We start from the raw sequence: 27360 nt of genomic DNA, 5'->3' as shown, positions 1-27360 counted from the left end.
TAGCTGATTTTCATAGTGTTTACTGTCTGCCAGGCACTGTTTAAAATACTTTAAATGTATCAACTCATTGGATCCTCCCGAGCAACGCTGTGACATAAACATTATTATTATCCCAATTTTACAAAGGAGGAAATGAGAGCACAGAGAAGTGTAGGAACTTGTCCAAAGTCACACAGCCAGATCCAAAAGCAGTCTGGCTCTTACTCCTGCTCCACATGGAGTAGTCTTTAGTCTTTTCTCAATCTTCACCCATGCACTTTTCTTTTTTCCCTGTCATAGTGGATACATGTCTCTTATCCTCTTCCAGGCAAATGTAAGTTCTTAATCTCATTTCCTTCAATCTCTGATTCTTCACTGATTCATTCATTATATATTCCACAAATATTTATTAAACACAGATTATGTGTCATGCACATCTAGATGCTTGTGATACATCAGTGAACAAAACATTAAAATCCTTGCTCCTGCAGGACTCATTTTCTAGTAGGGGGAGAAAGAACCCTTGAACAACCTGAGTTCGAACATGGGTCCACTTATACGCAGATTGGTTTTTTTTTTTCAGTAGTCCATAGTATAGTGCTATAAGATCTGTGGTTTGTTGAATCCGTGGATATGGAGGAACCACCAACATAGAGGACTGACTATAGTTTTATTCAAATTTTTGACTGTGGGGGGGCGGTTGATGCCCCTAACCCCTGAGTTTTTCAAGGGTCACTTGTAAACAATAAATATAAAACATCAATATGCAATATATAAGGAAAAAACCCAGAGTCAATGGGCTAAAGAAGGGTGGGGTCACAATTAAACAAGTGGCAGAGGAGTTCATTCATGCAAAAGATATTTATCAAGGACCTACTATGTACAAGAGACTATTCAAGGTGATCAAAATACATCAGTGAATAAAACAAAGTCTCCTATCCTCATGAAGCTTACATTTTAGCAATGGTCAGAAAAACAATGAACACCATAAATAAGTAAACCATAAATTATAGAGTATGAAATCCTGTGATAACTTGCTTTAGAAAAACCGGACAGGGTTAGAGGGATTTGTGAGCAGGCGGCTTGGGTGTTGAACAGGGTGGCCGGGGTAGGCTTCACTAATAGATGGCATTGGGGCAAAGGCTTGAAATTGGTAAGAGCGCTGACTGCGTGGGTAATTGCGGGAAAGAGTTCCAGACAGAGGAGCCAGGCAGAAGCCTAAGGAGGGAGCACATCTGTGTATTTAGACTAGCTGCTGGTTCTCCCAACTTTTTTCTTTTTCCTTCACTTCATAAAGTGCAGAGATCTCTCCTGTGCTTAGAAAAAAGAAGGACCCTCTCAGTGCTTTCGTATTCTACCTAGTACTCCATCTTATTTATCTTTTCATGACAGTTTCTGAAAGATATGTCCTGCTGCTACTTTCTTATCACTCCTTCTTTAATCCATTGCATTTTTCTGCGACCACAATTCCGTGGAAACTGCCCCCCAACCCTTTGAGGTAACCCTGACCAGTAGCCATAAAATCCATGGACTGCCTTGGATTACACCCTCCTGATATTTTCTCTGTAGGCCCCGCAGTCTACAGAGAAACTGTAGACTGAAACAGTCTTCTTGACTCTTGTCACTCAGAACGATTCTAGTTGCCTGCCCTGCCCCTCCAGTTTCTAGCCATTAATATCCTGTCTCTTTTGCAGATTCTTCCTTCTCCCACCCTTGTGTTTCTTCTCTTTGTGTGTGTTCTTTGGGGTACTCATATCTTTGGGACTTCGGGGACGTGCATGTAGGTGACAACCACAAGTAGCTACTCTTCATTTCCTTAGTCCCAGGTCAGCAGTTCCAATTATCTGATGCACACCTACAACTCAAGATGTCCAGAAATGAGCTCATAGCCTCTTCTGCTGAACTAATTGCTTGACTTAAGATGATATAACAAGTCATCCAGGCTCCCAGACTGGAAGCCTTGCGATCATTCTTCCTCTGCTGCCTGTACCACTAGACGCCACAGCCAATTAGATGTTGTGGCAGTTCCTTTGGTTGACTGTCCAATAGCCATTCTCCCCTCCTCTCCAGCTAAAAGAAAACTGATTATTCAGGAACTTGCCTCTCAGGAAAGGTGATTTGCTGCTTCAGATGAGTAGCAAATCCTGACTATTTTAAAGCTGTCATCTAATTTCTGTTGCTAGCAGTTTAGGAGTGGATATGTGACAGTTTGATCAGTAAGATATGAAGAGGGTTCTGCTTTCTTTGAAAAAGCAGCAGACAGGAAGAGACACCCTCTCTTCAACTGGGCATTGTCAAACCTACATATGATCCCTGGGGACCGTGGCAGCATCTTGTAACCATGATAGGAACCAGCCTGAGAATTAAGGCAACAAAGGACATGAAGATGAATTAAAGAAAGATGGAAGGAAACTGGATTGTTGATAATGTCGTTGACCCATCAATTAATCAATCACTGAACCATATACTTTTGGACTTCTTATGTGAACTAATATTCTCATGGATTAAGCCATTGGATGGGGTTTTTCTATTCCTTACAGCCAAAACCATCTGTCCTTTCTTGTTTTCACCCTTACTCCCAATCGCCTGCCTGGCCAACTTTTATTTGAAGACAAAGATTAATTGTCATCTCCTTTATGACAGGGAAGACTGAAATGTCATTAGATCTTGTATTGATTTCCAGCTAATGTCCCATTCGACTACAAGATCCTTGGGGGAACCTTAATTTTTATATTTCTACTGTCCAGATGTTTGTGGAATAAATCAATGAATAGATGGTTCAGTTTTATATTTTGGTTCAGTTTGGGGCTCCCACAATATTTTCTTGTAATACCCAATGAAAATTCTTTCAAAAGAAACAATTGTTTACAAGGATGCTAATAAACTTGAATGAATTCATTATCTAGTATGTCAGATCATTTACCAGGTGCCCATGAACCTACTTAGGGATGGAGAGGAGTTAGAAGGAGAAAATGTGAATAGGTTTAGAGAAGAGAACTAAAATAAAACTACTCTTGGGAATTTATTTATGAAGGGCATTGAGAGTAACAAAAAGGTGTTAGTCAACATAACCTTCAGGAAAGTCTAAGCACTTTGGTTCTAAGAAATGTAACTTTTCAGAGTCATTTATTTTCTTCCAGAGGTAACCTCTATTGGATGTTCCCAGGTATCTTGTTATAAAAAAGGCAAAAATTTTTGAGAATAACTCCAAGGTGGTATTAAGCACAAGCTGGAATCAAGATTGCCGGGAGAAATATCAATAACCTCAGATATGCAGCTGACACCACCCTTATGGCAGAAAGTGAACAGGAACTAAAGAGCCTCTTGATGAAAGTGAAAGAGGAGAGTGAAAAAGTTGGCTTAAAGCTCAACATTCAGAAAACTAAGATCATGGCATCCGGTCCCATCTCTTCATGGCAAATAGATGGGGAAACAGTGGAAATGGTGTCAGACTTTATTTTTCTGGGCTCCAAAATCACTGCAGATGGTGATTGCAGCCATGAAAGTAAAAGACAGTTACTCCTTGGAAGGAACATTATGACCAACCTAGACAGCAGATTAAAAAGCAGAGACATTACTTTGTCAACAAAGCTCTGTCTAGTCAAGGCTATGGTTTTTTCAGTGGTCATGTATGGATGTGAGAGTTGGACTGTGAAGAAAGCTGAGCACCGAAGAATTGATGCTTTTGAACTATGGTGTTGGAGAAGACTCTTGAGAGTCCCTTGGACAGCAAGGAGATCCACCCAGTCCATCCTAAACAAAATCAGTCCTGAATATTCATTGGAAGGACTGATGCTGAAGCAGAAACTCTAATACTTTGGCCACCTGATGCGAAGAGCTGACTCATTCGAAAAGACCCTGATGCTGGGAAAGATTGAGGGCAGGAAGAGAAGGGGATGACAGAGGATGAGATGGTTGGATGGCATCACCGACTCAACAGACATGGGTTTGGGTGGACTTTGGGAGTTGGTGATGGACAGGGAGGCCTGGCGTGCTGTGGTTCATGGGGTCACAAAGAGTCTGACACAACTGAGCAACTGAACTGAAAAATACCAAGAAAAGTTAGAAGACAACATTACCGACTCTCATGAAAATCCTACCACTCTATGTCCCACATCATGCAACGAAGACCCTATATGCCACACTAAAACCTGAAGCAGCCAAATTAATATTTTTTTTAAAGTGTGATGAATAGAGTTAAATTAAACAATAATTTAGATGTGATCTGACTAATTCCCTTCTCTGGGACACCATCCTATTCCTTTATTTATATCACCTACAAAAGTGAAAGTGAAAGTGAAGTCGCTCAGTCGTGTCCAACTCTTTATGATCCCATGGACTGTAGCCTACCAGGATCCTCCGTCCATGGGATTTTCCAAGCAAGAGTACTGGAGTGGGTTGCCATTTCCTTCTCCAATCACCTACAAGTATTAGCATTATTTTTGTGGTCAGTCAAACCTACTATTGGGGCTTCCCAGGTGGCGCAGTTGTAAAGAATCCACTGCAATGCAGGATACAGAGGAGACACGGGTTTGATTCCTGGGTTGGGAAGATCCTCAGGAGTAGGAATGTCAACCCACTCCTGTATTCTTGCCTGGAAAATACCATGGACAGAGGAGCCTGGTGGGTTACAGTCCATACAGTCACAAAGAATCAGACACAACTGAGTTCACAAACACACAAACATACTATTAATTCATATTATACTTTAAATATAAATATCCACTAAGCCAATATCCACCATCCAATATCCACTAAGTCACAACTTTATTTAACTTGTTGACATTTTAAACCTAAAGTTTAAAAATTAAACCATGAAATTTGGTAGAAATGTATTGGCTTGCTGTTCATCAGGTTTTTTTATTTTATTAAAAAAAATTTTTTTTAATACTTTTCAGAGCAACTTTAGGCTCAGAGGAATATTCAACAGAAGTTACAGATTTCCTGTATACACCCTGCCCCCACACATGCACAGCCTCCCCCATTATCAACATCCCCCACAGAATGCTACATATGTCACACTGTATGAACCTACACACTCATCATTGTCATCTAAAGTCCGTTTCAATTAGATTCAGTCTTGGTGATAGTCTATGGGTTTGGACAAATTTATAATGAATGACATGTATCCACCATTATGGTGTCATATGTAGTTACCCGGTCCTAAAAATCCTCTGTGCTCTGCCTATTCATCACTCCCTTCCTCCTAACCCCGGGCAACCACCAATCTTTTTCCTGTCTCTATAGTTTTGCCTTTTTCAGATTGTCATTTGTACTCATGTACGATGTAGCCTTTTCAGATTGGCTTCTTTCACTTAGTAATATTCATTTAAGCTTCTTCCATGTCTTTTCATGACTTGACAGCTCCATTTCTTTTTCCTGTTGAATAATACTCTATTTTTTGAATGTACCACAGTCTGTTTTATTCATATGTTGTGACTGAACGGCATATGGCCTTAAAGGCCATATAGAGGTCTTTGGTTTCTAGGCTACTACATTTCCTGAGTAGATGACCTCAACCGGAACAACATCTTGGTTGTTTCGAAGGTTTGGTGATTAGGAATAAAGCTGCTATAAACATCTGTGTGCAGGTTTTTTGTGGACATAATTTTTCAACTGCTTTGGGTAAATAGCAAGGAGCATGATTGCTGGATCTTAGAGAGTGTTTCTTAGTTTTGTAAGAAACTGCTAAACAGCATTTTAAAGTGGCCTCTACCATTTTGCATTCCCACCAATAATTAGAGTTCCTGTTGCTCCACACAGCATTGGTGCTGTCAGTGTTCTGGAATTTGATCATTCTAAATCCAGGACGAATGTGTAGTGTACACATCAGCTTTTGGCAATATCTCAGTCTTTTGAATCATGATCCAATGCTAAACATCAGCTGCTTCTTCGAGAGTTGTGTGTTCTACAGATTTGATAGATACATGATGACTGGAAGGATGATAGACCTTGGAGACAGCCAGGCCTAAGATCTGTACCTTAACTCTGGTGTGCTACTATGGAGGAGTTAGTTAACTTCTCTGAGCCTCAGTTTCCTTCTTCTGTAAAATGGAAGTAATAAATGAATGGCCACAGTACTTACTTTAATGAGTTGTATGAATAAATTGCATGCCCTCTCTGATTTTATTCAAGTGATTAATAAAAACATTTGACCAGAATAGAACTCAGGGCTGAACCTCATACCACACCACTGCCAGCCTTTCTCCAGCAAGGCCACTGTTCTTTGAGCACACACACCCCATCATCCAGCCCACACAGTTCCCTCTTTCAGGTATATCTGAACAGGCTTTGCCAAATGCCTCACTAAAATTGAATACTCAGTAAGGAAGATTTCTCTGGACTATCTGTATATAGTTTCATCTCAGACTTTGAGTGCATAGGTACTATTTTTAAATTCTCTCTTAATTAGTTCCGCCTTGTTCTTCTAAAGGCCATATAGAAGTCTTTGGTTTCTAGGCTACTACATTTCCTGGGTAGATGATCCTCAGATGAAGTAATTTGAGTTTCCCAGCTTCTTTCAGAAGGACCCATTGTAGAAAATGAAACACGTGTTAGCTGAGACAGATCTCTCATTTTATTTGAGGCTTATGGGCGTGCACACATGCATGTGTGTCTGATGGTGCAATAGGACTTGAGTTACTACTTTGGAACTCTTGGCCTTTATTCGGTATCTCTGCCATCAAATCAGAGCTGAGATTCCTCATCACTTTTGCTATCATCACAGACAATAGAGTTCAGCAGAAGAGGACAGCCTGAAATTTAATTCTAACCAGCATCTCAATCCAAACTCCTACTGAAGTCTGGCTGGGATGGAGTGGTAATGTGTTTTGATAATCCAGTTAGCAAAGGAAGAGGCGCCCCCTAGGAAATCATAACAAAGAGTCTTCAGCAAGTACTTTTGTTGACAACTTTATCCAAGAAACCACCTTCCCTGGAGGCTTTTTTAAACTTTAGCCTAATCCTCTCCTTGGCCACAGAAGTCCTTTTGTTGGGGAAAATCGTAAGTGAACACAGGAGTGACAGGCCTCTGTTAAGCCTGTGCTCTGTCTCCAAAGTCTTTCAATTGTTGTCCCCATCTGTCCTGTGCTCCTTCTGGCCCAGGGATCTCTCTATCAAATAATAAAATGGATGAAATTATCCAGAAGTTCTCTTCTCAGATGATTTCTGTCTATGTCTCATTTTTGAGCCAGTCCCTGTTAAATTCTAGGCAAATGACAATAGCGATAACTGTTCACTGCTTTTTCTTCAAGTATTATGCGCTGTTGCCTAGGACGTTGTATTTAAAATGTTCCACATCACAGGTGATGGTATAAAACCCTTGGTCCAGTGTGGAGTTAGATTTGTAGCTTCTTAGTAAGCTGAAGCAAATTTAAACTGAAGCAACAGTAAAATAGCCCTGGAAGTGAATGAAGAATAAAAAAATGAAAATCATGAGTAACATCTTACAGATTGAGTGGGGAAATTCTGTGCAATATTGTTGCAAAGTTATTGATGGAATTACATAGATATTGACAGAAAGCTTGATAACAGATATGAACAGAGGTAGCATCTTACCCTGGTAATAAGAACTAAGAAAGCTTTCCCTGAGAAAGTTTTAAAAATAATCAAAATTTATCTCCAAATGTACAAACTATAGTTACACCTCACCACACCCTAACTGTTCAAAACGCACAAAGCTTTGAAACTATTTGTAAAGTGCTTGGCACATGTTATGTTCCCAGCAGAGTTTAGTCCCATTTCTCTATTGTAGATGTTAGTGTACATTTTCTCCATACCTGAAACTGACATTTTGAGGATCTTTTCAGAGTCTTAATTTTCAGGCATTGCTGCTAGTTATAAGTCCTAATATCCCAATTTACATTTTGAATCTCCTGAAAAGTGAATATTTTAACATAAATTTAATTTAGTGGAAAAGATTTACAGGCCCCAAGTGTCCATGTGATAACCGCTTTTAGTCCCTCACTCTGGCACTTCCAGATTTTGATCATCCCAAGCCATTTATTAAACAGTTTAATTGTTCCAGCCTTTCCTTATTGTGGTTCATCTCCTACGGGTTTATCTCCTTGCATTAGTACCAGAGGCCTAGGGACATCAGATTACTCCAATGCATACTCAGCCTGCCTTCTCCCTTCTTCAATTGCTGGCACAGGCATCACAAAATTTGTCATGCTGCTTTTAATTGATTTTATATTGTGACCAATTTACACCTACAGGTAACAATTCTTTGACTGTAGTTCAGAGAGGCGGGTAATCTCCCTACCTTCTGGTTGCTTAGTAAAACAGAATAACAACTCAATAGAAATAATTATTAATTCTTATGCAGCACTACCATCCAAGACCATTTCCATCAATGTCTTTGATAATTTTATCAAGGGCAAATCTTTCATGCTATAGAATGTAGCTAAAGTACATCCTACTTTCATAACTAGTGGGTTTAAAAATGGCATAATTACATAGTAAAATCTCTGCTCTAGAAATATTTTACTATCAAAATACCATATTATTATTGTATTGCCCATTGTAATTCCAGTTGTATATTGTCAAAATATAAACTTCAGAATTATACCTGAGGAAGAACTATAATTCTAAACTTCCCTGATCTCCCCAAATTTCTAAACACAATGATCTTAGAAAATCCGAAAGGCAGACATTCTTGATGTGTATATGTCTTTAACAGAGAAACTGGCAAAGAACTGAATCCTGCTATGTGAATGACGATGGGGCGAGGGTGGTGCAGGAAGCATGCCAGTCATTGCCATCTAGACCCCAAAAGTTCTGTCGGGAAGCATGACAAGCTGTAGTTGCCTGATGTATGATCAAACCTTAGGCTTGTTTGTGGTCTGGGATATAGCCAGAGTCACCTACAGGGATGGCTGGCTCTGTGCATGGGTCTCACCTTGACTCCTCTGTCTGGATTACTGTCCCCTCTACTCACTGTGGAAATGCTCTTATAAGATCTACGAATGTCTGGACTGTGGTGGATTTAGGAGTTGTCCCTCCTGGCTTCCTGTGCCTGCCAGCAGAACTCTAGGGTATGGAAGCTTTGGGAAAAACCTCGACAGCACCCTTCTCCCTCAGGATTGCCTTGGAAGTCTGGGCTGCCCTAGGCTGATGGAGGAGACTCCTGAGAGCAGCTGAGTCTGTGACATTTGTGGATGGCTCCTGTCTCCCAGGACCATGAGGTCCTGGTGGTTCCCAGACCGCACCCTGGAGAGGACACTCTGTAACCAGTGGTGCAAAAGCCTGTAGCGGTGATGACTGGGTTTTCACAATCCTCCAAAACCACCTCCTAGGTGGGGCTAGACTCTGAATCAGGTCTTCTCTGGCACTTGGGGGCAAGCCAGGTGGTAATTTGCACCGCTATGGTGACCAACCATCCTGGTTTATCCAGGACTGTGTCAATTTTAGCACTGAACATCCCACATCCTGGGGCACCCCTTGGTCTCGAGCAAATGGGGAAAGCTGGTCACCCTGACATCTGATTTTTGTCTTGTCAGCTGACAGTGAGAATTACATAGTTAAGGGAACTTAACGTGCCAATGGCCCTGGAGGAGGAAATGGCAACCCACTCCAGTATTCTTGCCTGGAGACTCTCATGGACAGAGGAGCCTGGTGGGCTACAGTCCATAGGGTCGCAAAGAGTGGGATACAACTGAGTGACTTCACTTTCACTTTTCACTTTCACGCATTGGAGAAGGAAATGGCAACCCACTCCAGTGTTCTTGCCTGGAGAATCCCAGGGACAGAGGAGCCTGGTGGGCTGCCGTCTATGGGGTCACATAGAGTCGGACACGACTGAAGCGACTTAGCAGCAGCAGCAGCAGCAACATGCCAATGGAGTCCTGTATTCCGGTGCACCAGCTCAAGGCCTTACAATGACATGTACGGGTCATCTTAGGAGTCTTGTCCCTCCCCTAGGAGGGGGAGCTGATGCACACTGATGCCACCTCCTCTCACAGCCTGTGGAGCTTAGGCCTCTGTGCCCAGAGTGAGAATGAAGAGCCAGGCACAGGACAGAGATCTCTGAACCCAGGAACCAGGTCTTCACTGGAGAGTGAATAACTTTCAGTTCCATCCTAGGCCCCACACTGTTGGAACCACTTACCTGGAAGATCTTGGTAATCTCACCCTTTCTTTTTACCAGCATTTGCTAAACCCAGCTGGGTGGTGACCTTTCCCGTAGGAGGCCAAAAGGTCACACATTTCTGGCTTCAGCCTCACTCCTGAAACTGTAAACAATGATTCCTCTGTAGGGAACAAAAGAGAAAAGCACCAACATATTATTTCCTGGGAATCTTTCACGATGTGTTTTTTTATGTCTGTTGTAATATTTGTCACCCAAAGAGATGTCAAAATGTGAGCCGGATTTATCCACCAATAACTTATACTGACTCACGGATAACTCACTTTACTGAATAGCTGTTAAGTGCCTTCTGTTCGATTCAATTCATTTCAATGCATATTTACCAAATGAACACTTGGGTAAGGCACTAGGCTTGGTGTTGAAGGTGGTAAAACTAGGAGTGGAACTGGGAGGCACATACACACTAACAACAAGGGCCAAAATCAAGCCAAGGAGTCCCAGCGACAACAGGCAGTGAGCCTGGTGCTAGGTCAGATACATTTTGGAAAGTTTCAAATTTCTGTTACATTAGATTGCTTTGGCAATCTATTTAAGTAGACTCTAAACTGCAACTTTTGTAAATTAAAAAATGGGGGGGGGCAGAATATATGTATATTATATATTTGGTTAGCTTAGAATGCTGGCAGTTTGCATTTTTATAAATGAGTTAAATGGGTAATATTTGTTTGTTTGTTAAGTGGATATTATTCCTGGGTGCTTATTATGCTAAAGATATGGGCCAAGTTCCCTAAAAGTTAACATTTTAAGGGGCTCACCTGCAAAATGGGGATAATAAAACTTCTGGGCAGATTGCTATAAGTTTAAAGAACATAATACATGCCAAACATCTTTGGTTGTTCTGATACTATATATATGTGTGTGTGTGTGTGTGTGTGTGTGTATGTATGCTAAGTCACTTCAGTCATGTCCAACTCTTTGTGACCCTAAGTAATGCAGCCCACCAGGGTCCTCCATCCCCGGGATTCTCCAAACATGAATACTGGAGTGGGTTGCCATGCCCTCCCCCAGGGAGTCTTCCTAACCCAGGGATTGAACCCATGTCTCCTGCGTCTTTCTGCATTGGCAGGTGGGTTCTTTACCACTAGGCCCACTTGGGAAGCCCATTCATGTATATAATTAATTAAGTTAAATTCCCTTATTATAGTTTTTATTGGGGTTTCCAGAGTAGTGAAATAAGATACACATGCTATACCTTGCTGCTTGTGGCATCTTAGCTCCCTAACCAGGGATCAAACCCGAGTTCCCTGCAGTGGAAGCATGGAGTCTTAATCACTGGACCACCAAGTAAGCCCCACACCATGTATTCTTAATAACTAGTAGCCACTGTTATTAACTAGTTATTAACTAGTTAACTAGCCACTGTTATTAGCTAGTAGCATCAGCACAGATACCATCTGAGAAAAATATCCAGGGACAACAGCCACAGTGTCACGAAAGCACGTCGATAAAACCTGCTCAGGACATCTTTCTACCTGGGCATCACTTTTTCAAGGCTCACAAGCTGCACAAACCGGTTGCTCTAAATACTGCACAATTTCACAAAAAGAGAAGCTCCAGCTTTGGTGCACCACAAGCATAAAATGCATCAATATTGTTTGCTCGAAGCTCCTCACACCAAAAGGGGAGAAATAAACTTGCAATGCCTGCTCTGCCTTGGCTGCCTGGGGTAAACCCTGACTCCTTGGGTTTGGAATTACATATTTGCCAGACTGGAAAGGGGAGGCATCAAGTCTTGTTGATATGCATAATGTATTTTCCCAGGCACATTATAATGTGCAATTTTGTATTCTACTTTCTTTTTAGCTCCTGTTGTAGCATAAACAGTTCAAATAAGCAGTGCATATTAAACTTTACAGATAACTCTCAAATTGGCTCAAGTCCAAACCATTTTGGGAGCTTCCCTCAGGGAGATACATCCTCTTGCCTTGGGGACAGTGACATGAAAAATGTCCCTCAAAAGCAACAGTTCCTCAGCGGCAATGAGGGAGATGAAGGAGAGAGAGCAGAAAAAGGGGCAGGAGAGGGAGAGAGAGGGAGAAAGAGGAAGAGAGAGACAGACAGGGAGGGAGAGAGAGGCAGAGAGAGAGAGAGGGAGGGAGAGAGAGAAAGTGAAAGAGAGGGAGGGAGGAGACGGGAAGGAGGATGGGGGTGGGGGGGACACGTGCAGCAGAACAGTGCTGGGAAAGCAACCAGTTAATCAAAGGGATTCCAATTTGGCCATGGACTGCCCGACTCTCCTTCCCAACTCATAGAAAAAGAAAAAGAAAACAAGAGGGAAGAAAAAAAGAAGGAAAAAAGCAGCCGAGTGGTTTTCCTGTAGCAATCTCACAAATGCAAAACCTTCCATTCGCTGACTGCTCATTAGCTTACTGAATCTGACAGCATAATTATCGAAGCTGCTTTGCACTTAGAATAAATAAATACAAAAGTGAGTGTTTAAAAATTTTTTGAGAAGGAAAATTCAGTCATCCAGACAGTACGACAAGTTTATTTAAAACTTTTAGATTCTTATGTATTTAGATCATTTCGGAATGAGATAATGCCATAGTTGTCTTTCAGTCTAATTGAGTTCTAAGCTCCTGGCTGTTGGCTGTCACCGCTTTCAAACTTTGCTTTAACTTTCCTTCCTTTAGAAATCTGATCCTGGTGTCTCCATTTACTCTTCCTGGGCTGATAACCTGGTGGAGTCTCAGTGCACTGGAGTGCAGAGAGTGACTTAATGGGATTGAGGGGCTAAATAACCTTTCACAGGAAACAAGATAATCAAATCTCTTCTACTAGCCTGTAATGGCTGAAAGAGAAAGCACAAGTAGAAAAGAAAGCTTGGAAATTAAACCATCATTTCTAAATGTCTTGTAATTTCCCTTGTCACGTGGTTTTTGCGCTGCTCTTACACATCATCAATCCATCAGCTGGAGTTGCTTAGTGCATTTAATTATTCAGAGTGCACACAGCCTCCGTGACTGTGCGGTAATTTTAGCTCATGTGTATGTATATAGGCTTCATATCTTCAAAGCCCAAAGGATCACACAGTACTTTAAATTGAAGTTGCTAACTAACACGGAGTGCACTTAAAACTCTGACTAGGGGCATAGCACATATGCATTTCCGATTAAAGCAGATGATCTTTCCTTTTAAAATTAATTAGTGCCTATTTATCTTTTCCTCTCCCTCCCTCCTCTCATTCTCCCAGGACCACATTTACATTGAACTCTTGAATTCAGTGAGTTAAAAGCTGTATAAAATAAACATTCTGTTAATCTGGGGTACAGGAAACTAATGTTAACCCATTGTGCAGACTGAGAAACTGAGATTTATGAAGGCCAATAATACATGTGATGCTGGAGGAGAAAAGAAGAAAACTTAGGTTCTTTAGCTCTCAATTCAGAGCTTGAACTCCCTGTACCATTTGTCTTACCTCATTCCTTTAAACACTAAAGGCAATATAACATCCACATGAAAGAAAACTGAAAAAAGGAAAAAATTACCCACCATTCCCTTTAACTAGAAGAGCATTTTTATTTTTGTACTCTACATTCCAGTTTTGTTGATATGCATAATACATTTTCACTGGTGCGTTATAATATGCAATTTTGTATCCCACTTTCTTTTAGCATAAACATTTCCATACTACTCTACACTCCTGCGAATTACCATTTTAAATGGTTACATAGTACTGTATGCTGAGTCAATATAATAATATCTATCCAACCAGTTCTTCTGTTGAATATTTAGTTTCTTTATTTAAAAAAAATTATAGACAACACTGCAATGAACATTTTTATGCATCTAGGGTTTTTTTTTTTCCCCTGTTCAATTGTTTCTTTGGATGATTTCCAGGAACCTAAGTATAAGGTTGAATGTTATTTTTATGGCTCCTGGTAGGTATGGCAAAATGCTTTGCAAAGGTTGCCCCAACTAAAACCACCGCCTGCAGAGAATCATCGTACTACAACCTTCCCAGCACAGGGAGTCATTAAGTTGAAGGGAAAAATAACTACTTTAACAGTTATTTGTATTTATTTAATCACTAGTTCGACTGCCTATTTATCCCACGTGTTAGTGTGCTCTTTTCATTTCCTTTGTATAATTTGCTGTTTTATATGTTTGCCCAATTTTCTGTTGGATTCGATTCCTGATATTTTTCTGACAAAACTGAATAAGTAATGCTGCTGCCAAGTCGCTTCAGTTGTGTCCGACTCTGTGTGACCCCATAGATGGCAGCCCACCAGGCTCCGCCGTCCCTGGGATTCTCCAGGCAAGAACACTGGAGTGGGTTGCCATTTCCTTCTCCAATGCATGAAAGTGAAAAGTGAAAGTGAAGTCGCTCAGTCGTGTCTGACTCTTAGCAACCCCATGGACTGCAGCCTACCAGGCTCCTCCATCCATGGGATTTTCCAGGCAAGAGTACTGGAGTGGGGTGCCATTTCCTTCTCCGAATAAGTAATAGTAAGGAAAAAATAATAACCACCACTGATTAAGAAATCTTAAAACCCAAGGGTGACTGTGTTATTCTCCACCACCACCCCACGCAAAAAAACCCCAACAAAACAAAACCCTAACAAAGACAAGATGACATTAAAGATTAAGGAAGAGATCAGGGGTTTGAGTCTTTATTAAAGATAAGATTGAGTCCTCTTAGTTGTGAGATATTAAATATGTTACCTGGGGGCATGTGACATCTTCCCTAGGATGAGGAGTGGAAGAGAGTGGCTTGGGAGGCTGACCTACAGTCAAATCTTGCCTCTCCCACTTACTAGCGGTGTAACTTTAAGTAATTGGACCCAATTTTTTAATATGTAATATTAGGAAAACAGCTCCATCCTTGCCAGTTACTATCTGAATGAGAATTTATGTAAAACACATAGATGTCCAAGAAATAGCAGACACTATTCTTCTTCTATGGGTGTTAGGGACTCATCCATATAATGAAGATATGGAACAGTGAGTCCCAAGATCCTTTTCTTGTCAAAAGGTCTCTGACTCCTTCCTGAAGCATTTATCTTTATTTGGAGATTCAGTTCATGATGCTAACAAATGTAACCAACTTAAGAGCTTGGTAGAGCTGAGGAACTTGGTTAAGTCAGATTTTTCCTACCAAGGCAACTCTACACAACACATAAGCCAAATCACAACCCAACAACTTGTATTCTAGTGTATTAAAATGGGCTGGGGACAACACTGAGCATGGAAGGTGGAGAAGTGTGTTATAGAGGATAACTTGCTTTTTAAGTACTGATTAGTGGAGGATTTAAAAAGTAGACAGAGTCAGTTCAGTTCAGTTGCTCAGTCATGTCTGACTCTTTGCAACCCCATGAATCGCAGCACACCAGGCCTCCCTGTCTGTCACCAACTCCTGGAGTTCACTCAAACTCATGTCCATCGAGTCGGTGATGCCATCCAGCCATCTCATCCTCTGTCGTCCCCTTCTCCTCCTGCCCCCAATCCCTCCCAGCATCAGAGTCTTTTCCAAAGGGTGTAGACAGAGTAGTCTGAGTTAAATTACAAACTCCTAGAAACAGAATAGGATTGAGAGACTTGGCTTGGAATCTCCCTTCCCCACCAAACCCAGCCTCTAAACCCTGACCTGTGGAATGACAAAATATTCTGGTTAAACTTTGACTAGACTAGACAATAAAAACAATAAACAGAGTAAGATTTGATATCATTAGCACACAAACAGTTAAACTAAGCTTTTCTAGTACATGTTAAAGAATGTTTAAATTGAATGTCATTGCAAGAAGGCATACAGTGACAAAGAGTAAAACTTAGGATGGAATATGAGTCAGGATTGCACTATTTTAACAAAGAAGACACCTGTGGATGACATTAGATGGCATTCAGAGGAGGATGACTTTCCTCTCCCTGGATATCCTTCCTCCCCATCATCTTTCAGGGCTTCCCTGATCCTCAGTTGGTAAAGAATCTGCCTGCAATACAGGGGATCCCAGTTTGATTCCTGGGTTGGGAAGATCCCCTGGAGAAAGGATAGGCTACCCACTCCAGTATTCTGGCCTAGAGAATTCCATGGACTGTATAGTCCACAAGGTCACAAAGAGTTGGACACAACTGAGCGACTTTCACTTTATCATCTTTCAAGACCTCACCAACCCATCCTGGGCCTCTACAGCTGGAGTTTAATCTCGCCTCCTTTGAACTCCCAGAGCACTTCACACTTGGTCTATGGCTGTTTATCTTCTTGTCTCATTTCCTTAAGGACTGTAAGCTCTTTGAGGACAGAGTCTAAGACTAATTCATTTTTGTGTCCTTCAATCTCCTATCTAATCTTCAAGTGCTTAGTCGCTCAGTCTTGTATGACTCTTTGCAACTGCATGGACTGTAACCTGCCAGGCTCCTCTGTCCATGGGATTTTTCAGACAAGAATACTAGAGTGGGTTGCCATTTCCTTCTCCAGGGGATCTTCTCGACTCAAGGATTGAACCCGAGTCTCTTACATGTCTTGTATTAGCAGGTGGATTCTTTACCACCGAGCCACCAGTGAAGCCCCTCATATCTAATAGACCCTCAGCAAATCTTCCGTGAATGAAATAATGAATGAATGAAAATGAAAATAATCTTCCATGAATGAAAATAATTCTCCCACTCTGTTAGAAATCTGAGCCTATGGTGGGTTCATAGTCTCGAGATAAGCAGAATAGTTGGAATAGGTTCAGAATAGAATAATGAAACAAAATAATTAAAAGGTAAAAGAAACAGAATCTATATTGGGGGTTTGTGTATGTGGAGAGAGAAGTCAAGGGAACCCAGCTTTATAATATGATATTGAGGAACCTTCAAATATATTAAGGAGATATTATTAAAAGAAGGCTGGAAGTTCTTTTATTGGAGCAAAACAAAAAATTTCTCAGATTTTAAGGGGGCAAAATGAATAAGGCCTGCTGATGAATTACCAGAGTATAGATAGTAGAGTGATGTGATGAAGTGTTAGTTTCTCAGTCGAGTCCGACTCTTTGAGACCCCATGGACTGTAGTCTGCCAGGCTCCTCTGTCCATGGAATTCTCGAGGCAAGAATACTGGAGTGGGTTGCCATTTCCTTCTCCAGGGTAGAGGTCAATGCCATGCCTACAGGTACCAAAGTATGTGATGACAAAAAGGACTCTGGTAAATTGTTTTTGCAAAATTACTTGTGAAACAATTGCAAACTTTTAAGTTTTAATTTTTTTTAAGATGCTGAAACCTGTTTTAAAGGAGAAGGGGGATTTAGTCCAGGAAGGAATGGGAGAGGCTCAAGCCTGGGATTTGGAAAGCAAAATGGGACCAACCCACAGAAAGAGACAGCCTTTGATGTTCTGACGATCAAGGACCATGGCTTAAGCACCAGACTCTTAAATCACGTGGCATTTACTGCCCGAGATTAAAAAAAAAAACAAAACACTTTTCTGGATCAGTGTCTGTGGTTCCAAATGGCTCCGTTCCAAAATTAGTTTTAACTTTCCAAGGGTAACATTTGGAAGCCTGGCAAGAACTGAGTGGAGCCAGTTTCTAGAAGGGGCAGCTTAATGATTTTCTACTCCCCTCACTTTCAAATCGTTAAGCAGCGTTCTTTTCCCAGAGCCCAAGTTCATGCTGAGGGCAAAGGGAATTAAACGAAGAAGCTGAACCTGCAGCTAAGATTAGAGAGTTGCCAAGGGCCTAATTTTAGGTCCTAGCTGCCCCAGCTGACATCCTGCACTGCTGGCTCAGCTGTGAGGACCACAAGTGTGGCCATAAGCCGATGGCTGTGTGGGTACAACGTCTCCCCGGCCATCTGCAAAAGCAATTAGCTTGCTGTTGGGTGTGTTTTGAGAGAGACTACCAATAATTTCTCCTTCCACAAATGTTTCTTCAGGTGTTCAAGAGTCAATAAGGGAGGATGTCAGTGCTTGGCAGAAATTTCCACATGCTTGCCATTCTAGTAATCACGCTTTTCCACTTAAGATTGCTCTCCGAAGGAGAACTAAGCCTAGAATTCCTGGATTTTGTGGCAAGTGACTCCTTCCCCTTCGATTTCTTCTGGCCATAAGCTTACTGCCACAGCCTCGGGACAGTGGTATCTGGGACCTCTCAGCTTCATGGAAACACACATGGATGGATAGGAACAGCCCTGGCGTTTGGGGGGCGGATTCGTGTGCCATGCTTTTGCTGGGATGTAGGCTGTCCTTCCACTCTTCTCACAGTTCCCAGACTCAGGCTTCATGCTTAAATCGTCAGAGGGCAGACAATAAGAGCTGGCATCTCCCAGATCAAAGGGGAAACAGAATATATTTTAAAGTGACAACTTTGTTATCCTGCAACCGGAATAAAGCCAGAATAATAAAATGATACAAATATAACCCACTAAGTGATTCCATACTGCCACCAGAGAGCAAAATTTCTTGCATAATTATGGCAGGGAAACTCTCTTTACAAAGCACTCACAAGAGTATATCTGACTTTTGCACAGTCCTTACGCCTGGAACAGCCTGCCCCTGGGATGGAGACTCTGGGTCCTTGAGGGTTGGGAACTGAGAGGACCCTTTGGTGCACCCTATCTGCAAAGGAGGCTCTTAATAAAGGCTCATTGCCATGAACAATGAAAATGTAGACTGGCACTGCCAGGCCAAGAGAGGGCACCCTTAGAAGACATGGTGACATCATGTCACACGTGGTGGTGGCCACTGTTCTCAAGGTGCCCAAACTGGCTTCAGTGCTGCTCTCTCTTCCTCTGTTTTTCTTTCCAGTTTCTCTGGTAGTTAGTTGTGCTTTCCCCACCTTCTTGTCCACGTCCTATCTGTCAATCTGTATCTAAACCTGTTTCTGCACACTGCACCCCCACAAGCACGCGCGCACACACACACACACGCACACACACACACACACACACACACACAATCTGCCCCCCTTCCCCTGTCTCTTGGCGCTGGCCCTTTCATCTTCTCCCTTGGGGATTCGAGATGTCGCTGCAGGAAGTGCTTGTCGGCCGAGGCAGCAGCAGCAGAGCCCTGTGGCTTTGACAAACCTCATTTAATTGGGAGGAAGCCAGGAGAATTTGAAAGAACTGAAACATCCACGAAACTCCTTTTATCAGGCATAATTTAAACTCTGCATGGAAAAACCCCTATATGTATAAAGAAAAGTCAACTTCCCTCCTGCTGTGAGCACTCCTCATCTCCCCCGTTAGCGCAGGCAGGCTCCTGCAAGATTCCATCTTTTCATTTTTCTAAAAGTGTCAAAGTAGATTTGGGCTCTGTGGCTGGGTGAACAGAGAAGGAATACAGATGGGTCCCTCTCCTGTGCCCGTGTATGCACACACAGGCACACACACGTACAATGGAGCCCCTCTGTTGGTGGCTTTGCTTCAGATGACCAGGAAGAATCAAAACCCGAGTTTCTAACAAACACATCCCGTTTGCACAGTGATTGTTTCCTGCTAATTACTCTAAAGGAAAAGCTGGTACCCAGAAAACTCTGAAGGTCCTCATTAGTTCTCAGGACCTAGAATAATAAATCCTGGAGGAGGATTTATTTATATTTATTTATTTATATATGTCTCTCATGGGAGATATGTTGTTAAGTGGAGAGAAGGGGTGTGAATGTGTGTGTGCACACCCCCAGCATGTATATTTGCATGAAGTGGGAGTTAGAAAAGTCCCAATCTCAAGAGGAGAAGGCTAAGAAGGGGGGATCTTGGGGCTCAGACTGGGAAGAGGGTATTGAGATGGGAGTGGGGGGTGGGGATAAAGCTTGGGAGGAGGTACCAAGAAGGGAGTAAGAATTGTTAAGTCGCCTGGAATGTCTCTTAGTCTACCCATATGCCAAGCCGTGTCCCTCCCCTCCTTCCAAATTCCTCTCCGGAGTCACCTCCAGTCTCATCTGTCTTACCGGAGTTATTCTACAGCGGTTCCTCCGAGGACTGCCTTCAGTGCACACATATTCTCTGAACATCTGTAGCTGATTATGCACAGACTTTAGCTGTTTAGATATGATTTGTGCTAATATGTGTACGAGGGTGTCCTGTTTCCTCTTCCTCACCCTCTTTTCCTCCCACTTCATAGGCTCCTTGAGGTCAGGGACAAGCCTCCTTTTTCGCTCAAATGTTATAGCACTTAATATGTTCTCGACACTTAATGGCAACTTAATAAATACTGATGACCGATTTTTCTTACAGGGTTAAGTATGACATTAACCCTGGTTGTATGATTATGGTTATTTTTGGAGATTCTAAATGACTCACTTTAATAATAAAATACCTTGAGAAACCCCAAATTAAAAGCTTTGGACAGATGCAAAATCACATCCCAGATACTGTGGAGCTGTGCCTGCAAATCCTGGAGACATCAGTCAGACCCTGCATCTGAGCCTCTTGGACAGTAGTTCCTGACCACACCCCATCCCAGTTCCCTCCTCTCAGTCAGAGCCCCTACAACCTTCCTTAGCTTTCTTTTCTCTGGCTCAGGACTTCTAAAAACTGTTTTCACTTGATTGGTGGGTGTTTTGAAAGCAATCCCACCTAAGGAGGGTCCCAGGCAAACAGCCAGGGCCGTGGTTGCAGTACCCACAACCTCCGCACAGCCCTTCCTTGCCACATTCTGAGAAACATGAGGAGCGCTCCAGCCACATGACCCCTCAGCAGTTTTCAGATTTGGAGGATGACTTCAGGCCCAGGCAGCAAGGCTGATTTCAGAGTAACTTGTGCTTTCCGTGTGCATCCAGCCTGGGAGGATGCTCCCCGCTCCCCATGCCCCACCCGCACTTCCTTGGGCAGCATCAGATTTCCAATCAAGACAGGCCCAGCTCTCCTCTCCTGATGTATCCATGTCACCTATCATCTTACTCAACGGAAAGAGCAAAGGGGGTTGTTAGAAACTTTGGTTTGGCTTCTCCTGGCAGATGCTAGCGAAAGCAAACTCAAAGGCAACTTTCATCTCTTCTACTTTCTAGGTGTGTGTATAGGGGAAATGTTTGGATGGTTACAAGGAGGCCTGTGTCACCTCAACTCTCAGCTTTTGAGTTTTAGAAAACCACAAACAAAACTTGGGCAAGACTTTGTCCCATCTTGCTTTTCCCAGCTCTAAGCATGTTTCTGGTTGCAAATTCTATGATTCTCCAGTGCTTCAAGAAAACAGACACCAAGACTTATGTGCGTCCATGTATACCCCACCCCCCGCCACCACACACATACACACACACACTCCTTCACTCACCATCTGGAAGCTGGTGCAGCTGAGCCGGCAGGACACTGAAATAATTGTGAACCAGCGCTTCCTGGGCTGAGACACGGTCTCTCGGAAAGCCCTTCAGCATTTGGGAGGCCAGATCTTCCGCTTCGGGAGCCCTGCCTAGCCTGGAAAAGTGAGAGAGACACAGGATTTCTCCAGAGGCCTCATTTCTGAAAAGTCAAGGGGGAAAGAAGAATAGTAAAGAAAAGAAGGTGGCTAGAAAAATTTCAGATAGATAGAGTTTTCCTGGGACTAGTAAAGTTGATGGCAATGGAAAAATAACCCCCACACTGAAACTGTTACCTGTCCTGTGACTAAGATGAAGGCAAAACTTCAGCATTCCATCATTCAGGCCCCAGCCCACCCCCTCCACGATGGCTCTGGGTACCCTGTGTACATAAAAGACCTGAAAATTGTAATTATAGAAACAGAAATATATAATTAAGGATTCTTTCTTTGAGGGATACAGCAGCCCCTTGCAAGCAGAAAAGCCCAGTTGGAAATAGGCTCCAACGGTGGTGAGCACAGAATTCTGGAATGGGAGGAAGGAGAGAAGAGATCCTGGAAGGTGAAACTTGAGTGGGAAAAAAGGCTTGTTTACAGCATTTTTGAAGCTCAGCTCCCAGGGCTTTCTCGAAGAAGCTCTATTGGTTTCCCCTGAGATAGAGCATAAGCAAGAAAGATAATTAAATACCCAAATTACAGTAAGGACAAGTCCTCAAGTTGACCTTATGCTGAATTATAAATTTGGAGTAGAGCAAATCCATTAGTTGAGCAACTACTATGTAGGTGGTTGGATCTGGGAGATACAGGAATGCTCTCTTCTGGCAGCTTAATCCAGTAGAGGAATCAGACACTAATTAAATGGTCATACAGATGCATAAACACAACTGTGAAGAAGGTCCAGATACTTGACTTAGGAGGGGGTCAGGGAAGACTCTCCTGAGGAAGCAGCATTTGGGCTGAGAACTGAGGATCTGGGGCGGGGGAGGGGCAGGTGTTGCAGACCCCCAGCGTGAGACGGAGAAAAGTGATTTTAAAGAAAGAAAGAAAGAAAGGCCAGCTGGTGGGCCTGGGATAAAGAGAAGACGGGCTTGCTATGAAGCCATGGAGAGTGGCAGGGGCTGACCCTGCAAGCCCGGTGGGTCTTCATGCTTCCTATTTACTTACAAAGTCTGAAAGTCTTTGCTAATCTAGTGCCAATCATTCAAGTACACCCATCTCTAGAGGCCACAGACAGGTTTACAAGTGGAAAGCACAAGACAGAAAACTGCTGATTCTGAGAGGCAGTTAGCTGCAGAACTAATGCCTGACTTTCAGAACTAAGTTGCATTGCCATGCAACTCCTCAAATAAACAAAAACAGATGGGCTTTCTTAATGCTGAATGTACACACCAACCTGAAGTCATCAACAGATACCCTTTCCTCCCCAGGTACCATGATGCAGCGATGCTGGAAGCCCTGACCCTGACTTGGAATTTGCCTAATTTTTGCATAAGATTTGCATAAAAACTCAGGTATTTGATTCCCATGACATAAAGCTGTTTCTGCAACCAGAGAACTTTACTCTCAAACTCAAGAGTAATTGCTTCACAGACTTAAGGCAGAGAAGAAATTTTCAAACCCCCAGTCCTTGCAAATTTCCAGGCCAGTTAGGAGAGAAGGGAACCAGAGGTGGAGGCTGGTTTAAGAGATTGTAACCCAAAGGGCTGGCGGATATTTTCTCCATCACGGGTGCCCTGCCCAGGCACAGGTTTTCAGGTCAATGAAATAGGAGTCTGGAGTGGGTAAGCGGGTACAAATCAGTAGGACTCAGTATCAGTCTCAAAGGAGAATCAGGGGAAATCTTCTGAAAAAATTTTTAGCCAGTCCATTTTCACTATAGGATGGTGGAGTTGGATATGTGCTTAAACCAGGGCATCCGTCCTAATGTTAGTTCCCTTTCCATGACAAAACCCTTCTCAAAGCCAAGAGTTTTCTCATGTGATAATCTAGGCCAGTGCTGTCTAACAAAACTTCCGGTGATGATGAACTAAGTAGCTTCAGTCATGTCCAGCTCTTTGTGACTCCATGGACTGTAGCTTGCCAGGCTCCTCTGTCCATGGGATTCTCTAGGCAAGAATACTGGAGTGGGTTGCCATCCTTCTCCAGGGGATCTTCCTGACTCAGAGACCGAACCCACGTCTCTTGTGTCTCCTGCATTGGCAATCAAGTTCTCCTATTGCCAGTGCCACCTGCTCCATGATGATGGAAATAGTCTATTTTTGCCCCATCTCATATGGTAACCACTACTCACATGTACCTAGTGAGCCCTTCAAATGTGGCTAGTGCAACTGAGCAACTCATTTTGTTTTTTTGAATTGAAGTACAACTGATTTACAATTGCACTTGTTTCAGGTGTATAGCATTGTGATTCAGTTTGGGGGGTTTTCTTTTGAAGATTTTACTCCATTCTAGTTTATTACAGGATATTGGATATAATTTCTCATGCTATACAATCAATCTGTAGAGTAACTCAATTTTTTATCTAATTTTAAATAATTTAAATTGAAATAGTCACATGTGGTTAGTGGTTATGGTATGAGATAGCACATCTCTAGACATTACTCCTTACTTTGAGAATCTGAGCAAAGACAGTCTGAGCTAAGGCAGCTGGGCTAAGGCAGAGGTGTTGCGTACGTTCAGAAAAGCCAGAGGGATATTGGGCCAATCCAAGTCCCACTCAGCCTGGAAGGAAGGGCTGGTAGGGTAACTGCGGGGGGCTTGCAGCGATGTTCCTGCCATGTGACGGTTCCAAGAGCAGCAGCATAGAGTAGTAAGATGGTGTGCAGGTTTGGAGCTACCATTATTTTGGAAGCCAGTGGTGAAATGGAAGAAAGCCACAGGACAGCACTAAAGTCCAGATTTCCCTAGCTAGGGGTTGGGGAGCCTGACTATGCTAGCAAGAGAAAGTTTGCGCTTCTTGGATGAAATAATAAACAGCAGTTCCCTGGAACCTGTCTCCAAACAGGAGAGTTTCAGGTGATATAGCGTGTTTGAAAATAAGAGTGGAGCGCGGGGATACCCTGGGGAGAATCGTCCCTCCCAAAAAAAGATCCTTTGCTAGTCCACAGTTCTGTGTTCCGACCTATTTTACTCTTTGTGCTCTGATATTCACTCTCTATGAGGCTTTTTTAAAGCACATGAACAGTAACTATGAAAAAAAAAAATCAAACAAACTTTGGCTGGGTTAAACCCTACCACATTTTCAGGGAAGAACAGCGTTCAAACGTTCAGTTGGGATGTCTTTCCCTTCTCCCCACCTGCGAGAGTGTGTTTTTCTTTGACATTTGAGCTCCTTTCCCCTGTCTCTGATGTTTTCCTCACTGCCCTTTTTGCCTCCTCACTGAAGCAAAAAGAACAGAGCCTTGGCTAATTACTCTCAGATCAAATAATACTGGTTATTGTAATTGGTCATTGTCCGAAAACACTGAGTTCTTCTTAGCCCTGAGGTTGCCTGGCACAGCTTAGTTAGCTAACTATTCCGGGAATGTCTCTATTATCTGTTTTACTTTGCAAAAGAAACTAGGGATTTGTTGAAAGCTGGTAATAAAAGTCTGCCCTGGTCTGAGCTGAGACTGCGTAGAGAGGGCCTGGGAAAGCATGACCTCCATGAATCACGTTGCCCCCCTCTTCCAATAGCCACTCAATGATGTTATTTGGTTTCTCTGTGTCGAAGAATAATAAACCCACGAGGTTTTCTTACAGGCCAACACTCCCTCGTTCTCAGGGCCTCGGGCATGGTTGAGGGGCACAAAACAATTTTAATGACCAAACTCACTGAAAGTAAAATGGCTCATAGAGAAAAACTAACAGACTCACAGGTGGCTGCCTCTTCAAGAGGCATCTTCATGGGGTTTGGGCCCCCAGATCAAGGTGCTCAGGGGCTGAGTGTTCAGTGGACTGAGGCTGAGTGAAATGTCCCTTCAGCCCTGCTGAAAGGTAAGCTTTCCAAGGCGGTTCTTACCTGTTGAAGACATTCTGAAGGCTCTGAGGCTTAGGCAGCGGGAACCATTCTGAAAAACATACACGGACATGTTAAAAGACAAAAACAATCCTAAAATCCTGTTGCCAAAAATACTATTAAAATTCTAAACGCTCCTCTTGGCTTTGGGTAAGACAGAATCCAGTCATCAGATGGGCAAACTAAATGACATTAAAGGCTTGTCTCCCTCTGAAATTTTATGATTCTGTGGATGGTCACTATTCTGGGTTGAATTGTGTCCTTCTCCCAAATTCATATGCCCAAGTCCTAGCCCCAAATACCTCAGAATTGGGCTTTATTTTGACATAGGATTGTTATAGATATAATTAATTAAGATGAGGTCATTAGAGTGGGCTTTAATTCAATATGACCGGGGTCCAAATAAAAAGGGAAGCTTTGGATACAGACATGGACATGTATGGAGGAAGACAAAGACAATATGAAGAGACAGAAGGAGACAGCTATTTACAAGCCAAGAAGAGAGGCCTGAACAAATCCTTTTGTCAGAGCCTCGAAGGAAGGAATCCTGACAACACCTCAGCTTCATATCTAGCCTCCAGAGTGTGAGACAATACATTTCCATGGCTTAAGCCACTCAGTTTGTGGCACTTCGTTATGGCATTCCTAGCAAACTAAACTAATACAGTCACAATACTCGACATCTGGTGTGTGAACACGTGTGAGTGCTGGGAGAACACACAGGTAATCGTGAGAAACTTCCCCACTCTTACCAAGCTTATAATTCATTTGAGAAAACAAAAGTGCTCCCCTCCAAGAAAATTCATGTGACAAGTGAGGCGGCAAAGTCTCAAAGACTCAAAAACGGTAAAAAGGAATGGGACTAATTTTATATGTCACGTACAGTATACTTCACGCACAGAAGTGAATCCTGGCTTGAATAATCCAACATGGATGATAATAAGATTTTTAATTTTCATTGGAGCACTCCTTACTACATTTACATGTGGACGCATGGTTTTCTTTTTTTTTTTTAATATTGACACTCTTTAATCCAAAATGAAATCTGTAAAAGGAGATGATTTTGTATTCATTCAAGAAATACTATTAAATGCTTACTCTGTGTAAAGTGATAAAAGGGGCTGCAATGACACAAGCTGGGGCTGCTTCAATCCTATTTCTGACTCCAAATTGAGAAAAGAGTATTTCAACTCTCATCCACAATTATATCTTTGCTTTATACTTTCCTTGGGTCTGAAATGTAATCATTTTGGTTTTAAAAGTTTTCTTCTTCCAACTCTTATAGGATTGGGATACACCAAGACTGTTTATTCAAAAAAGAATCTAATGTAGCGGGCAAAAAATGGTTTTGATAATACCAACCTATTGGTGTCTGTAAGTGTACAGAAAAGAACCCAGGAAGACCACTCACCTGATTGTGATAATGGTTATGGGGGCTTACCCTATTCACTTCTATGCTTATTTTCTTACATTTATTTTCAAACAAAAATTACATATTACTGTGTAACTTCAAAAGGAAGTTCAATTAAAGATGGACTTTATGGTGTTAAGAGTTGGGGAGTGAAAGGCATGATCAAAGAACATGATTTAAGCTGAGTTTTCAAGATCAGATACAATCAAATGTGAGCCACTTGGGAGATTGAGCTTGACCTCTGTGCACTGCCATGTGTGAAACAGATCACTAGTGGGAAGCTGCAGTATAGCACAGGAACTCGGCTCAGTGCTCTGTGCTGACCTAGAGGGGTGGAGTGGGGGGCTGGGGCTAGGAGGGAGGTCCAAAATGGAGATCTATGCATACAAATAGCTGATTCAGTTCATTGTACAGTGGAGACTTAACACAACATTATAAAGCAAGGATACCTTCCCCACTCAAAGAAAAGTGAGCCACTGTGCTGTCATTTTACAGTCCCAGGTGGGCACTAAGGGAAGTCCTTGTCTAAACTGGTTATTTACTTTCTCTCGGGTGATTGTGCCCAAATTCAAATAACCAGTAAAGATCAGAATACCTGGCATTCATTCAGAACGTTCATTT

The 27360-nt window shown here is 42.4% G+C and overlaps 1 protein-coding gene across 1 annotated transcript in view; it reads right to left on the bottom strand.

Moving 5' to 3' along the window:
• Positions 1-4603: 4603 nt before the first annotated feature.
• The window catches only part of CDK15 (cyclin dependent kinase 15), a 96626-nt gene continuing 73869 nt past the window's right edge, over positions 4604-27360 (bottom strand). The window contains exons 11-14 of the mRNA XM_024981308.2: positions 25332-25380; positions 21311-21450; positions 10088-10229; positions 4604-7378 (exon numbers count right to left, since the gene is read on the bottom strand). Of these exons, the coding sequence (XP_024837076.1) occupies positions 10120-10229; positions 21311-21450; positions 25332-25380 (299 nt within the window). The 3' untranslated portion in view covers positions 4604-7378; positions 10088-10119. The remainder of the gene's footprint in view (positions 7379-10087; positions 10230-21310; positions 21451-25331; positions 25381-27360) is intronic.

Source organism: Bos taurus, chromosome 2 (genome assembly GCF_002263795.3).
Source record: "Bos taurus isolate L1 Dominette 01449 registration number 42190680 breed Hereford chromosome 2, ARS-UCD2.0, whole genome shotgun sequence".
In the NCBI taxonomy this organism is placed as follows: domain Eukaryota; kingdom Metazoa; phylum Chordata; class Mammalia; order Artiodactyla; family Bovidae; genus Bos; species Bos taurus.
The sequence above is the reverse complement of the archived record's forward strand: the minus strand, read 5'-3'. Positions and strand labels throughout refer to the sequence as shown.